The sequence below is a fragment of the Loxodonta africana genome, chromosome 21 (assembly GCF_030014295.1).
Source record: "Loxodonta africana isolate mLoxAfr1 chromosome 21, mLoxAfr1.hap2, whole genome shotgun sequence".
In the NCBI taxonomy this organism is placed as follows: domain Eukaryota; kingdom Metazoa; phylum Chordata; class Mammalia; order Proboscidea; family Elephantidae; genus Loxodonta; species Loxodonta africana.
Window position 1 is genome coordinate 19,667,763 of NC_087362.1, and position 15,179 is coordinate 19,682,941.

Genomic DNA, 15,179 nt, shown 5'->3' on the forward strand with positions numbered 1-15,179 from the left:
TTATTTTGATGAGTAGGATAGTTTGTCTCCTTTGTGGTTACCTTATTATTTACTCCTATTTTTCTAAATTTAAAACTAACTTTTATTTCTTTGTATCGCCGTATCTTCCTCTCCATATGGACGGTGTATGATTACATTTCTTAGTCCCTCTTTATTATTCTAATGTTGTCTTCTTTTATATAATAACATTGCTGTTACCCTGTTTTGGGCTTTTTTTTTTAATAATCTTGCTCTGTTTTTTTGGATTTCCCTGTCTGGGTTGACTTCTGGATGCTTTGCCCAGTGTTCTAGTCTTGGCTCGATACCCGATGTTATTGATTTTCTAACCAAAGAACTCCCTTTAGTATTTCTTGTAGTTTTGGTTTGGTTTTTATGAATTCCCTAAACTTGTGTTCATCTGGAAATGTCTTAATTTCACCTTCATATTTAAGAGACAGTTTTGCTGGATATATGATTCTTGGCTGGCAAGTTTTTTCCTTCAATTTTTTAAATATGTCATCCCATTGCCTTCTTGCCTGCATGGTTTCTGCTGAGTAGTCCGAGCTTATTCCTATTGGCTCTCCCTTGTAGGTGACTTTTCTTTTATCCCTCACTGCTCTTATAATTCTCTCTTTATCTTTGATTTTGGCAAGTTTGTTTATAATATGTCTTCGTGACTTTCTTTTCAGATCTACCTTATGTGGAGTTTGATGAGCATCTTGGATAGATATCTTCTCATCTTTCACAATATCAGGGAGGTTTTCTGCCAACAAATCTTCAAGAATTTTCTCTGTATTTTCTGTTATCCCTCCCTGTTCTGGTACTCCAGTCACTCATAGGTTATTCCTCTTGATAGTGTACCACGTGATTCTTAAGGTTTCTTCATTTTTTTTAATTCTTTTATCTGATTTTTCTTCAAATATATTAACGCCAAGTGATTTATCTTCAAGTTCAGAAATTGTAGCTTCTACTAGCTCAATTCTGCTCCTGTTTCTATTGAGTTGTCTAATTCTGTAATTTTATTGTTAATCTTCTGAATTTCTGATTGTTATCTGTCTATGGATTTTTCCAGCTTATTAAACTTTTCATTATGTTCCTGAATTATCTTTCTAATTTCTTCAGTTGCTTTATCTGTGTGTTCCTTGGCTTATTCTGTGTAGCGTGTCATTTCCTTCCTGATGTCTTGAAGGGCTCTGTGTATTAAACTCTTGTATTCTGCATCTGGTAATTCCAGGAATGCAATTTCATCTAGAAGATCCCTGGATTCTTTGTTTTGAGAGCCTGTTGAGGTGATCATGGTCTGTTTCTTTATGTGACTTGATATTGACTGTTGTCTCTGAGCCATCTATAAGTTATTGTATTAGTTTATACTTGCTTACTGTGTCATAGCTGCTTGCTTTCTTTTGTTTTGGTATACCCCTATGGGTTGCTTGAGTAAGCTAGCTTGATTATGTTCACCTTTGGAGCTCTGGTGTCCTGTCCCCAGCTGGCTAGAGCTGTTATCAGGTATATCAGTCTAGGAGTCCATTCAGTTTTCTTGTATGAATTCAGCTCAGGTTTCCAGGTAGCTGATATCAAGGTTGTGGTACAGGCTCTGTCCTACAGTCTTAGAGGGGCAGTGGTGATTGGCGTATATACCAGTATCTGATTGAAGTAGGGGTCACACTCTGAACAAGGCAGGGGCCTGAGAACCAGCCCCCAAGTTTCTCTGAGGACAACGCATGTCTGTTCCCTAGAGCGTGCTGGTGGGTGGGCTCTGCAGAGGGACCATGGGCACCCAAAGTTTCTGGTCGTAAGGACTGGGAGGTACCAGTTATCTTTGGACCCCTCTCACAGGTGGCTGAGTGATCTGAGTGGAGCTACCAGTCCTTAGGTCCCTGATGTGGGCAGGTGAAGACCTTGTTTAATAGGCAAAGCAATGTCAAACATCAAATACCCGCCTCCCCACTGCACAGCTGAAATGGTTGGAGTCTGCCAACAAGGGCCTTTTCTCTGGAAATAGGCCCACACAGGTCCATGCAGAAGGGAAAAGTGCTCAAGGTCCATGGACGGTTTATGCCTGGACAGGAGCCGCTTCTATGCTGAGCTCCCCTGGTTAATGGAGCTAGCAAATTATCTTTTCCCCCCAGTAGCAAATTTTTTCCTTCCTGAAGGCTGAGAGGAGGGCTCTAGGTGCTCGCCAGGATCTATCTCAGGCCCAAGGATTCAGCTGCTGAAGCCAGCTTGGGGGTAGGGGGGACGTGGTAAAATATTCACAAGTACTTAGCTTTTGCCGAGAGCGCCCTTCTCCTCAGGTTCCGGAGGTGTGAGTAGGCTGTGTGGCTGGCTGCTTCTCCCTGAGGAAACTGTGCCCGAATGCTAGTACCAGCCCACCGCCTCCACCACTGCCATTCCGGCAATGGTGCCTGAGGGATCCCCACGATTCAGGTCTGCTAACTCCTCTCCACTTCTGAACAGTCTCTCCCTCCCCCTGCCCTTCAGTTTGTTGTCTAAGCTTGCCTTTGATGGTCAGGGCTTCCAGCTTGTCACAAATATACTCGTTTCACTTGTTTTTTTCGGGTCTTTGTTGTAAAAAGGGCTCGCCAGAAGAGTCTGTCTATTCCGCCATCTTGGCTCTGCCTCTCTGTAACTCGTTTTTAAGAGCATAGACTCTGGGGTTCCAGTGCTGCTGAATTGGGCAAATTAGTTACATACTCTACATTTTCAGTTTTTTCTCTGCTAAAAGGATATAATCACACCTTGTAAAGACTGACTGAATTGTTATTTGTGAAGTGCTTATAAGAGTCTCTGGTCAAGTTAAGACATATATGTATTTTTTAAGTAAACACTTCAGCAGTTTTCATTTCTTTCCAAAGCAAACTGCAATACTGTATTAAAAATCATTTGTTTTTTGAAATTAATTTGCTCTCTAAACTTTCACCTAAATCACAATAAAATTAAAAAAAAGAGAAAGACAATATTAATAAGGTCAAAAGTTGACATTTATTTCATTTTTAAAAATTTAATTACATCTTATTTTAGGAAAATATAAAATAATCAATGTCTGCAGTTAAAATTATATATTTAATTTTATAAAAATAATTTGCAAATGTAAAAAAAATCATTTGTGTGTTGGTTCTCATGAGAACAGGATAATGTAATATTCCACTGTTAGAAATAGAAAGAACTGTTCAGCCCATATGCAGTTGACTCTAACTAAATATGAAAAAAAATGGGCATTAATTGTATGATAGATTGAGTTTCTAGCAGCGTATGTGGAAAATGTTAGAAAGAATAATGAATCCATTCCCATTGGTATTTTTGGGTCTTCATTTTCAAGGAGTTAGAACCTGAAGAATTCAGTTACTTTAAAAATAAAGTAGTCATCCTGAGAGCAGATGCAAGGAAATACGAAGAGGAACTGAAAAAGGAAATGATTCGTTGGATTCAGCTGGACCCAGACAAGGTAGTTAAGACCCTGTAGGATTTACTTAATAGGAGATAAATGTGAAATGAATCTGATTTCTTTATTTAGGTACAGGGGATCACCCTTTTATAAAGCTCCTCAGAATTTGAAGATGCGAATTCCGTTACCACGCCATGATATTCTACCTTAAATTGAACTAGCTAGCAGCCTTGGTGGCACAAAAGATTAAGCACTTGGCTTCTCTAAAAATATTTAGTGCAGGATTTAGACTTAATTCTGTTTTCTTTGTAAGTTGTTATATTTTCACTATTTCGGTTTTCAGTCTCAAATATCAACTGATTTTGTTACCTGTTTTCAAAATCACAAGTATGGTCTACTTATTACTTATAAAAATTTTATCCAGGTGGATCAGTTACTGAAGTACCTTAAGCCTCAAACTTTTGACAGTGCAGAAATTGAAAAGCGAAGAATGTTTCCCTGTTTTGTGGAAAAACTTAAAGAAATGAATAGGCTGCCTGCAATATTTTTTTCGTAAGTAATGTTTTGCACAGATATCATTACACTTGAATTCATAGGAATTTGAAGACATTTGAAAAGTATCATTAAGGAAGGATATATAATCTCTGATTTGTATTTTGTGGAACTTCGAGGAATTTTAACTCTATGTTGAAGTCATACTTGCTGTACCAAACTGGGTATACTGTGATAAGAAGGAACACCTCTCTTATACAACATACATCAAAATCTGATTGTATAGCTTGGTGGAGTGGAATTCCCTAGTCCATCAGTTATTTGAAAAATTCTATATATAATCTAAGTAAGATAATGGAAAAGGCTATGGTTACCAAAGAAGAGTATGAACACTAACAGACATGCACATATACACACATGACCACACATTGAGTATTTGTTCTGTATCTTGTTTTTAAAATTTACTATACCTAAGCCCTTTAGCAGAAACTCTGGTGGCATAGTGGTTAAATGCTACGGCTGCTAACCAAAAGGTCAACAGTTTGAATCCGCCAGGCGCTCCTTGGAAACTCTACGGGGCAGTTCTACTCTGCCTTATAGGGTCGCTATGAGTAGGAATCAACTCGACGGCAGTGGGTTTGGTTTTGGTTTTTAAGCCCTTTAGTGGAAACCTTGGTGACTTAGTGGTTAAGTGCTATGGCTGCTAACCAAAAGGTTTGCAGTTCAAATCCACCAGGTGTTCCTTGGAAACTCTATGGGGCCATTCTACTCTGTCCTATAGGGTAGTTATGAGTCGGGATAGAGTCGATGGCAACGGGTTTGGTTTTTAAGCCCTTTAATACAGAGAAAAGATCTCAGAGAAGCTTTAAGTCAGTCCCCTACTTTTATTTCTCCATTTGTCCCTTCACAGAATTAAAAGAAAAACTAGATGAGGCTTGGAAATGGCATCAAATAGTTAGCAATCATATTTTCATCATGCTCAAAATGATGATACCTAACCCCACTGCCATCGAGTTGATTCCGACTCATAGTGACTCTATAGGACAGAGTAGAACTGCCCCTTAGAGTTTCCAAGGAGTGCCTGGCAGATTTGAACCGACAACCCTTTCCTTTACAAAATTTTTAGTTGATCTGTTTTGGACGACAGGAGCCCACATTCATATGCATGACCTTGGAACAGTCAGAAACAGTAGCGTAGCCAGTCCATAAACATTTACTAAACATTGACAGTGTTCTGGGCATCCTGTAGGTACTGCGGGGGATATATGTTACCTCGGGGAACACAGCATAGAAAAGTAGTAAATGATTAACTGTAAAGCATAGTCTGCCCCTCAAGGGTACTTAACATATTATATGTTCTAAGTAAATGTGTGATAAAGATACTAAGTGCTTTATGTTTTAGCTGAAAGAGGTAATAAGATGGGCCGGGATGGCCAATGAAGTTTTAACAAAGAAGCAGGTCTTGAAATGTAGATATGCTAGACAGAGAGGAGCAGGAAGGACATCAAACCTAGATCTAATATATTCCACACTGTTTGAAACAGAGCAAGACCTGTGCCCCACCACCAAACAAAGCAAAGGGATGCGAAGTGAAGCGATGCGAAGCAAAGCAAAGCAAAGCAAAAAGCAAAGCAAAGCAAACCAAAGCGAAAGCAAAGCAAAAATTTTGTCAGAAAGTTGAGCAAATTTACATGGAGATAGCTAGCAAGTTAGAGAATAGCTTTGGCTGGAGGTGAGTTTAATTTATGCATGTGTATGTATGTGTTGAGCCCTGGTGGCCTAGTGCTTAAGAGCTACAGCTGCTAGTCAAAAAATCAGCAGTTTGAATCCACCAGCCCCTCCTTGGAAACCTTATGGGGCAGTTCTACTCTGTCTTATAGGGTTCCTATGAGTCAAAATCAAATTGACGGCAACGGGTTTGTTTTTTTTTTTAATGTATGTATGCATGCATCCAGCTATCCACGTGTAACCCTTATCGTATATACATTCAAGGAAGATGGTTGGGTAATTTTATGCCAAATTGTGAACTCCTGTGGATGCCTATTAAAAAGGAGTTTGCATTTTATCTTGTGGTAAATAGGGAAATTTTTGAGCAAAGGTATGATAAAAAGGATAAGCCAAAAATGATGAAGTACAAAATTATTCATTGAAATCCCCACAAAATTAAAGTCCCAACTCAAACTGTATTCGTGTTAAAAATGAATTACCTGGAAACAACAACAACTAAGGTCCTGGTCTATTCTTCACAAATACTCAGAACTCTTGTTATAGGGACTTTTTCATTGGGGAAGGGAACAGTTTTAAGCCAGCAAAGAGTACTTACCCAACTTTTTTCTTATTGTAAAAAAAAAAAACTATTTAAAAATTAACCTGTCTAGCTGACTCTCTTTCTTTCTTCCACTCAGACAGACTCTGATCTAGGAGCCAAGTGGGCTTAAATAAATGGAAGGCAGAGAATAATATTGCCTAAACAAATATTCTTGCTCCCAAAAATTCACTTTAGTGATGTAGACTGGTTGAGTGATATGGGCATACGATTATCAAATGTTGTCACCAATTTTTAACATAGATTCAACATTCACTCAGTGGAATATGAAGCTTTAAAAGTTTTCATCAATTTGATAAAGAAGCAAAATGCTGATAAATATCCAAATTCTGAAAGACGAAGGAAAAATTTGGAAAAGAAACTACAGAAAGCAAGAAAATCCCAAAAGAGAGACTTTGCTGCGTGAGTATGATTTCTACTTGAAACGTGGAATTAAATGTGTAATAAAACATAGGAGTTTTCACTGCTCATTATAAAACTCCACTGTTTTTATATTCAAACTTATGTCTATAATGTCGTGATGTAACTTAGGTCCCTTTTTATGACACATCCAGTTAACCTAATAATAGCTCACTTCAGGGCCATATGTAGGAGAGGATTCTTGAGTATTCTGAAGATTATTCAATGGTTTACAATATTTTTCTTTATTTTACTAGCTCATTTCCTTTTTTTAGGGACACAAAGCCTAAGTTTGCTTTTTAGAAATTATAAGCTTGCAGCTTTGCAGAAAAGAGTGCATGAATGTATGCATTCACTTATAAATAATAACCCTTGAAAATATCACACACACTTTATTGGAACAAGTTATCAACATATTTATCTTTTAATGTAAAACTCAAGAAATATTATTTTAGTATTTTTATGTGTTTGATGCCTTTAGATCAAGTATTGTCTTAGGTTAAGATATGCCTTTGTTATTTTTTTTTCATTCAAGTATTAATTAATCTGGGAAAGAAAATGCATTATGTAATAGAAAATTTCCACTCTAATCTAGGACTCTTCTCTGACTCTTGAGAGAAATGACAAAGACAATAGAATAAGTCATTCTTTCCTTGCTGTATCAGGTGCATTTCTGAGATGAGGGTGATCAGATAGGTTAAATTGAGGTCTGAAAAGAGCAAAATGGCACACATCTGTGAGGACCTATGTCTCAGTGGGCCAGGGGCCATTTGATCTTTTACGTTAATAAACCAAAATAACCAAACTCACTGTCTTTGAGTTGATTCTAACTCATAGTGACACCATGTATTACAGAGTAGAACTACTCCATAGGATTTTCTTGACTGTGATCTCAATGGAAGCAGATAACCAGGCCTTTATTCTGTGGTACTGCTGGGTGGGTTTGAACCTCCAACCTTTTTAGTTTAGTAGTCAAGTGCAAACCATTTGTTCTATTCAGAGACCTCTTTTACAGAATAGCTGATACAAACCAGTTGCCTTTTGTGTGACATAGGTTACCCTATATGTGGTATAATATAGGCCTGTTCTAATGACCCCAACGATTCTGGTTCCTCTTTCTCTTCATGTCATTCTGCTCAAGTGATGACCATTTTGCTCAATTGATTCAGAAGGAAGCCAGCATGAAGTGCTTCTTAATGCATACATTTAAAATGTAATTAAATGGTAATTTACCTAAGCAGAAAACTGAGGTAGTTAAGGATGGATTAATACCTTCTCATTGGGGCAGTTGTGTTTTGGGCTTGAATTATCTGTCATTCTTTTCATCTGTCATGTATAGACATAGCCTCAAATATGAAAGATAAAGGAACATGCTCAAATACCTGCTGATTTTTCTGATGATATTTTATATTCAGTGTTTTAAATTCAGGTTCAAATGCTATAAATCAAAGAATTATTTTACGAACAGCTGAAATAAGTGAGATAAAGAAAAATCTTAAGAAGCATACAGAAGTTTCTCCAGACTGTACATACACTGATCGTGCCAGTGTAGATGATCAGGTAAGAGAAAAGAAAGGGGGATACCTTTTAGCATGTGTATGTGTGTGCCTTTACTGTGCTACTCAACTTGTAAGGTATACAACATACTTTATCTAAATTAATCTTGAATGAGTAGATGGAAGAATAAAGTCAAAGGCTTTATTCTTACACAAATTAAGGTAATTTGTGTAAGTTTGTACAGCTATTAAAAGCAGCTCAGAAATTCATGCCAAGGTAAAACTCCAATATGTATAGCCTTTTTAACCTTATGAAATTGCCTTCATGTACTGAAAATAAAACCAAACCAGTTACCTTCGAGCTGCTTCCACCTCATGACAACTCTATGTGTGCCCGAGCAGAACTATGCTCCATAGGGTTTGCAATGGCTTCTTTCTGGGAAGTAAATTGCCAGATTTTCTTCTGAGGTGCCTCTGGGTGGACTCAAATCTCCCCACCTTTCGAACAGGAGCAGAATGCATTAACCATTTGCAGTACCCAGGGTCTCCATATTGAAAATATTTATACCTTATTCTTTTATGTAGGCAGGAATATAAAAATTAAATGTAAAATCTCTTTTCTGAACTACAATCTTAAACAACAAATTGCTCCAAGAACATCAAAATCAGCTATTGTCTTTCTTCTGAAAACTCTTCATTCTGTCTTCTGTATCTCATAGTACCTCACCACCCACTAAGGTGCGTAGTTCTTTGAATCAGAAACTGTGGAGTCATTCTTGTCTTACCCTCTTCCTTACCCCACATCTCATTCAAAAACTTAATTCTCGAGCAATGATTCACACCCTAAATAATGGGTGCTCATAAATGTTTGTAGGCTGATCTAATCTAGTCTTCATGTAGTCTAAGGCCCATGATCGTTACTTGTATATGCTTTTATCTTTACTTAAGTTATCGATGAAAAGGAGACAGAAAAAGAAAGAGGGAGCAAAAGAGAAGAGAGAGAAATAGAGAAGAGGCAGAAAGACAATAATAGTAACTGGCAGAGAGAGAAAGAAAACAGTGTGCATAAACAGAAAGAGAGAAATTGGGGAGGGAGGGTGGGAAATGGAGGGAGAGACAGCGGGAAACATACAAATGCAGAAAGACAGGCAGGAAGACAAAGACAGGGGAAGAGGGACGGAAAAAACATTGGTCAGAAATGACTGGAGATGATAATGGAAAAAAACCTAGTGGATTAGGTTCAAGTCAGTGAATAAATAGAACAAAATGAGGGTGTTGGAAAATCAGACTAAATGCAGAACCGTGTCAGGGGCATGGATGGTTTTTGGTGTTAGCCTCAGGGCACTTTGATCCCTCACCCAGCTTGTCTCACTTCTTTGAATTCTTATTTTTTCCCTTCATTGTCTCCTGTTGCCCCAGGCTGAGCCGGAGACATTTATTTAGTCCAGTAGAGCTACCACCAGTGATTAAAAGCTCTGAGGGGGAGTCCAGGTTTCCAATACCCAGTGGATATCAGGGGGAACATAGAGAGCACGTAGCTGACAAGGAATGTAGATGAAGAAAAGATGAGCTCATTTGAGGTTGGATTGCATTCTCCTCTATCAGATATCAGGCACGAGTGTCAGGTATTGTGGTCCCGCTATATTTAAATACCATATATCAGGCATCTTATTGGTCAACTAGGCTTCAGATTCTGACCTAAGAAAACAGTTACTCCTTTAGAAGTGTGTCTTCATTGATTTCTGGATAACCCTTTAACACACAACACATTGTTAAATTGAAGAGTCAGTGCTTTAATTTGACACTGAAAATGCTTTGTTTGGGTATTTCAGACTTTCAGGAAGATCGTACACAGAATTAGAAGAACAAGACGATACCATATACTGTGCAGACTGTTACGGAGGGGCATTGGGTATCATCACGGCTCAATGGAATATAAAGAAAGACAAGTTGTGGAAATGCTTTTCAGAATGGGGCATGTTAAGGTTGGTGAACTTTGAGGATAACTTTCCTAAAAGCACGGCCTTCATTTCATCCTTTGGAATGAGTTGTTTTTGTTAGTTGCTGACAAGTTGGCGCCAACTTATGGTAGCCTTAGGTATAACAGAACAAAACGTTGCCTGCCTTCAAGATCTTTATGATCTTTGATATGTTTGAGTCTATTGTTGCCGCTATTATGTCAATCCATCTCATTGTGGGTTTCTCTCCTTTTCCCTGACCCTCTACTTTACTAAATATGATGTTCTTTCTAGCATTTGGTCTTCCGTGATGATATATCCAAAGAAAGCAAAACGAAGTCTCACCATCCTGGCTTCTGAGGAGCATTGCTGTTGTATTTCTTCTAAGACTGATTTGTTTGTTCTGGCAGTCCATGGAATATGAGCGGGGGTCAATAATCTACCTTGACAGCTTAGATAAAATCCACTCTATCTTCCTCCCTCATAATCCTCCCACTTAGAGAGAAGCTTTGCTAACATTTTAACATATTTTCTTCCATTCTATTTTGTACAGTTTTATATAGTTAATGTAATAATGCATATACAATTTCAGGCTCTGTTTGCTTTGTATATTAAATAATTAATTATATTATTAGCATTACATAAACATTTTATGAACACATATCATAATAGAGATACTTAAATATTCCAGTAATGTCGAAAAACTTTTTTAAGCGTATATCAGGGAGCACTGGTGGTGCAATGGCAAAGCACTCAGCTGCTAACTGAAAGATCAGCAGTTCGAACCCACCAGAGACTCCGCAGAAGAGAAGACCAAACGGTCTGCTCCAGTAAAGATTACAGCATAGGAAACCGTATGGGGTAATTCTACTCTATCGTGTAGGGTTGGTATTAGGAATTGACTCGACGGCACACAACAGTAACAGCACACATAATATCAGCTTTCCGATTACCGACTTGGAATTGATTGATTCTGCAAAGTGAAATTAATGTTTCAGAGTGCAAAAATAATTTTAGGACTAGAAATATGTCACCAAACATCCTTTCAGAATGACTTTATTTTACTTTACGTTGCCAAATTTTGAGTATATGATTTGTTGTTGTTGTTAGGCGCCATCGAGTTGGTTCTCGCTCAAAGCGACTCTATGTACCAGGCCCTGCGCCACCCTCACAATCGTTGTTATGCTTGAGCCCATTGTTGCAGCCACTGTGTCAATCCATCTCGTTGAGAGTCTTCTTCTTTTTTGTTGACCCTCTAACAAGCATGATGTCGTTCTCCAGGGCCTGATCCCTCCTGATAATATGTCCAAAGTGTGTGAGATGTAGTCTTGCCATCCTTGCTTCTAAGGAGCATTCTGGTTGTACTTCTTCCAAGGCAGTCCATGGCATATTCAATATTCTTTGCCAACACTACAATTCAGAGGTGTCAGTTCTTCTTTGGTCTTCCTTATTCATCATCCAGCTTTCACATGCGTATGAATATATGGTTAAATATATCTAATTAGATAAAGAAATATGGTTTCATTGTTTTTTATTGAATTGTCTTTACTGTTTGTGAAGTTGACCTTGCTTTTTCATGTTTTTATTCATCAATGAAAATCTTACCCAGGGCTAGGCACTGTTCTTCTCATCATACCCACTGCCGTCAAGTCCATTCCGACTCATAGAGACCCTATCTGTAAGACAGAGTAGAACTACCCCATAAGGTTTCCTAGGCTGTAATCCCAAAGGGAACCGATTGGCAGGTCTTTTCTCCCACCAAGCGGCTGGTGGGTTCGAACCACCACCCTTTCAGTTAGCAGCCAAGCACTTAACTGTTGTGCCACAGGGCTGCTTGCTACAAACGTAAGATGTTTAATAATAGGAGAAACCACACACAGGGTGTATGGAAGTCCTTGTACTATGCTCCAGTTTTTCCATAAATCTAAAGCTATTCTGAAAAAATTAAGTTTTCAAAAAAGTGGACCATATGTGTTCTAAAAGATGAATTCTGTTGATACTCACTGCCATGTTCTGTCAAGTTTCTTAAATGTTTTGTTCCAATCTAAATCATTAAGGAACTTTTTTTTTTTTTGCCTTCTATCAATTACTAAGAAGAGAATTTTTGAGAGTGGAGTGTTTAAACCTTCTACTCTTACCATTGATTTGTCTGTTTCTCTTTGTTGTTCTGCCATTTTTCTCTTTATTTAAGATACCCAATATAGTGTAACTATTTTATAGAAGATTAAAGACAAAACACCTTAAAAGCAGGCTGAGGAAAACAAAGTGTTTACTATAATAGGTAGATTGACATCTGACTTCCCAACAGCGAACAAGGAAGCTAGCAGTAAGTGAAGTTTTACTTTCAAAAGCTTTACAAAAATAATTGTCAACTTAGACTTTTATAAACTGAAAAGGTATCCTTCAAGAATGAGGGCAAAGTAGAACTTTTTGGTAAATAAAATTGTTTACCGACTCCTCTCATCACTAAAAGAAAATTCTAAACAATATACTTCAGGTAGAATAAAAATGATTCCAGGAGAATGGTCAAAAATACATGAAAAAATGATCTGAGAGTCATAAATGTAAGAAAATTGAAACATTTATCGGTCATTTGAAAATTAAAATAACATACTGGATTGAAAAGAGACAAAATTAAAATACATTGCAATAGCCTATTTTTTTTTAGAAGGGGGGTTTCTGGAAGTAAAGTCCATAGGCAGGATAAAATTATCGATCCATTCAGGATTTCAAAAGCATGAATTATTTAATTTTGGCAGTGCCCTCTAAAGCAGAGAATAGAATTTGAGTGTGTAACATCCAAATTACAGGGAAAAAAATGGTATGTGAAAAATCTAAATCAATCGAAAAGTAAGCAAGAAAGGATTTCAAAATTTATAGTGCTGTGAAAAATGGAAATCACAATAAGGATTAAAAAATTGCAATGCTGTGAAAAATAGAAAGCACAATAGCAAACTAGACCATCACAAATCCAATTACATTAAATATATTGAATGCATATGAACTAAACAAATGTAATTATGAGAACCAATTCAACTTACTTATCAAAGTATTTATAGTTGTTTATATGGTACACTTTTAAGATATAAGAATAAGGAAGTGATTGAAAGTAAAAAGAAAAAAATTCAAATTATAATCAAAAGACAGCTGCTGTAGCTATGATTATATCAAATAAAATATATTTTAAAGTTAAAAGAATTATTACAGAAACAGTCACACGCTAGAAAGATATCGTTAGGTGCCATTGAGTTGGTTCCAACTCATAACAACCCTATGTACAACAGAATGAAACACTGGCTGGTCCTACGCCATTCTCAAGAAAGATATACCAATTGTATATTTTTACATAATAGTACTAGTTCAAAATATTTAAAATAAAAATGGCAGAACTACAAAGAGAAACCGACAAACCTACATTAAGTGGGAGATTTTTAACACACTTTCTACTCTCAGCAATTCTATTCTCAGTAATTGATAGAAGACAAAAAATTCACTAATGATACAGATGTGAACAAAACAATTAAGAAGCTTGACAAAACACTGTAGGCAGTATCTTCGGGAAACATTTTAAAGTATGGAACATTTTTAAAATTAAAATATATTTGCTCTGAAAGCAAAGCTTAACATATTTTATAGGGCTAAAATCTGAAATCATCAAAGAATGTACTTAAATTAGAATCCAACAAGATAAATACAGAAACTTCATATGTTTAGATACTAAGAATTAATTAATGGGTTAAAAAAGAAATTACAATGGAAATAAGGAAATATATTGAGTTGATAACTGTCTTGGTTGTCTAGTGCTGCTATAACAGAAATACTGCAAATGGATGGCTTTAACAAACAACAATTTATTCTCTCACAGTTTAGGAGGCTAGATGTCCGAATTCAGGGTGCCAGCTCCACGGGAAGCCTTTCTCTCTATGTTGGCTCTGGGAGAAGGTCCTTGTCGTCAATCTTCCCCAATCAAGATGCTTCTCAGCACAGGGGCCCCAGGTCCAAATGACGACCTAGTCTCCTGGCTCTTGTTTCTTGGTGGTATGCGGTCCCTTGTCTCTCTTGTTGCTTCCCTCTTTTATATCTCAAAAGAGATTGGCTTAAGACACAACCTAATCTTATAGATTCAGTCCTTCCTCATTAACATAACTGCCACTAATCCCACCTCATTAACATCAGAGAGATAGGATTTATAACACATAGGAAAATCATATCAGATGCCAGAATGGTAGACGATCATGGCCTAGCCAAGTTGACACATATTTTTGGAGGGCACGATTCAATCCATATCAATAACCCATGGCCATCAAGTCAATTCCAACTCCTAGCAACCCTCTAGGACAGAGTAGAACTGCCCCACGGGGCTTCCAAGGCAGTAAAATTTTACAGAAGCAAACTGCCACATCCTTCTCCTGCGGAGCGACTGGTGGGTTCGAACCGCTGACCTTTCTATTAGCCAATCGCTTAACCACTGCACCACCAGGGTTTCTTTATTGAGTTGATAGATGGATAAAATACACGTATCCCAACTATGGGATGCAATTAAGCTAGTACTTAGAGAAAAATGTATTGCGATTTATGTGTCTAATTTGAAAAGAATTGCTGAAAGAGAAGCAAGAAAGGACATGGGCAAAGTCAGGTAGGTAAGGTAGGACCAAGATAAAGCAGTTTCCAGTTGATGGTTTCAGTTTTCTCCAAGAAATGTTATCAGTATCAATAACATATTTGATCCAGTTAGGAAAAGTAAAAATCTTTGGAATATTCTTGAATAGCCTGTTTCCCATATCTTACACATCTAAACAATCAGAATTCATCAGCTAGTGTTACTGACTCAAAATCCAATATATAATCCAGTATAATATAACATAACTAATATAATACTATTTTTTTCTTATGAATACATGTATGTATTCTGTGTTATGTATATTTTTATATTTTTATTCCTCTGCCCGTAGGTGGTAACAGCTACCTCATCCCTTGCTTTGGGGATTAATATGCCATGTAAATCTGTTGTTTTTATGGAAGATTCTGTTTATTTGGATGCCTTGAACTTTCGACAGGTATTTAAACTATATACCTTTTATTAAATCAATATACACAGGGATGTGGAACAGTCATTCAGTACACCAAGATAAACCATGCTTACT

At 37.2% G+C, this 15,179-nt stretch overlaps 1 protein-coding gene across 1 annotated transcript in view; it reads left to right on the top strand.

Annotated features, from left to right (window-relative positions):
• LOC100664568 (probable ATP-dependent RNA helicase DDX60) overlaps positions 1–15,179 on the top strand; it is a 122,937-nt gene that overhangs the window by 81,066 nt on the left and 26,692 nt on the right. The window contains exons 23-28 of the mRNA XM_064273591.1: positions 3,299–3,424; positions 3,789–3,916; positions 6,426–6,584; positions 7,997–8,141; positions 9,910–10,062; positions 14,988–15,092. Coding sequence (XP_064129661.1) covers positions 3,299–3,424; positions 3,789–3,916; positions 6,426–6,584; positions 7,997–8,141; positions 9,910–10,062; positions 14,988–15,092 — 816 coding nt within the window. The remainder of the gene's footprint in view (positions 1–3,298; positions 3,425–3,788; positions 3,917–6,425; positions 6,585–7,996; positions 8,142–9,909; positions 10,063–14,987; positions 15,093–15,179) is intronic.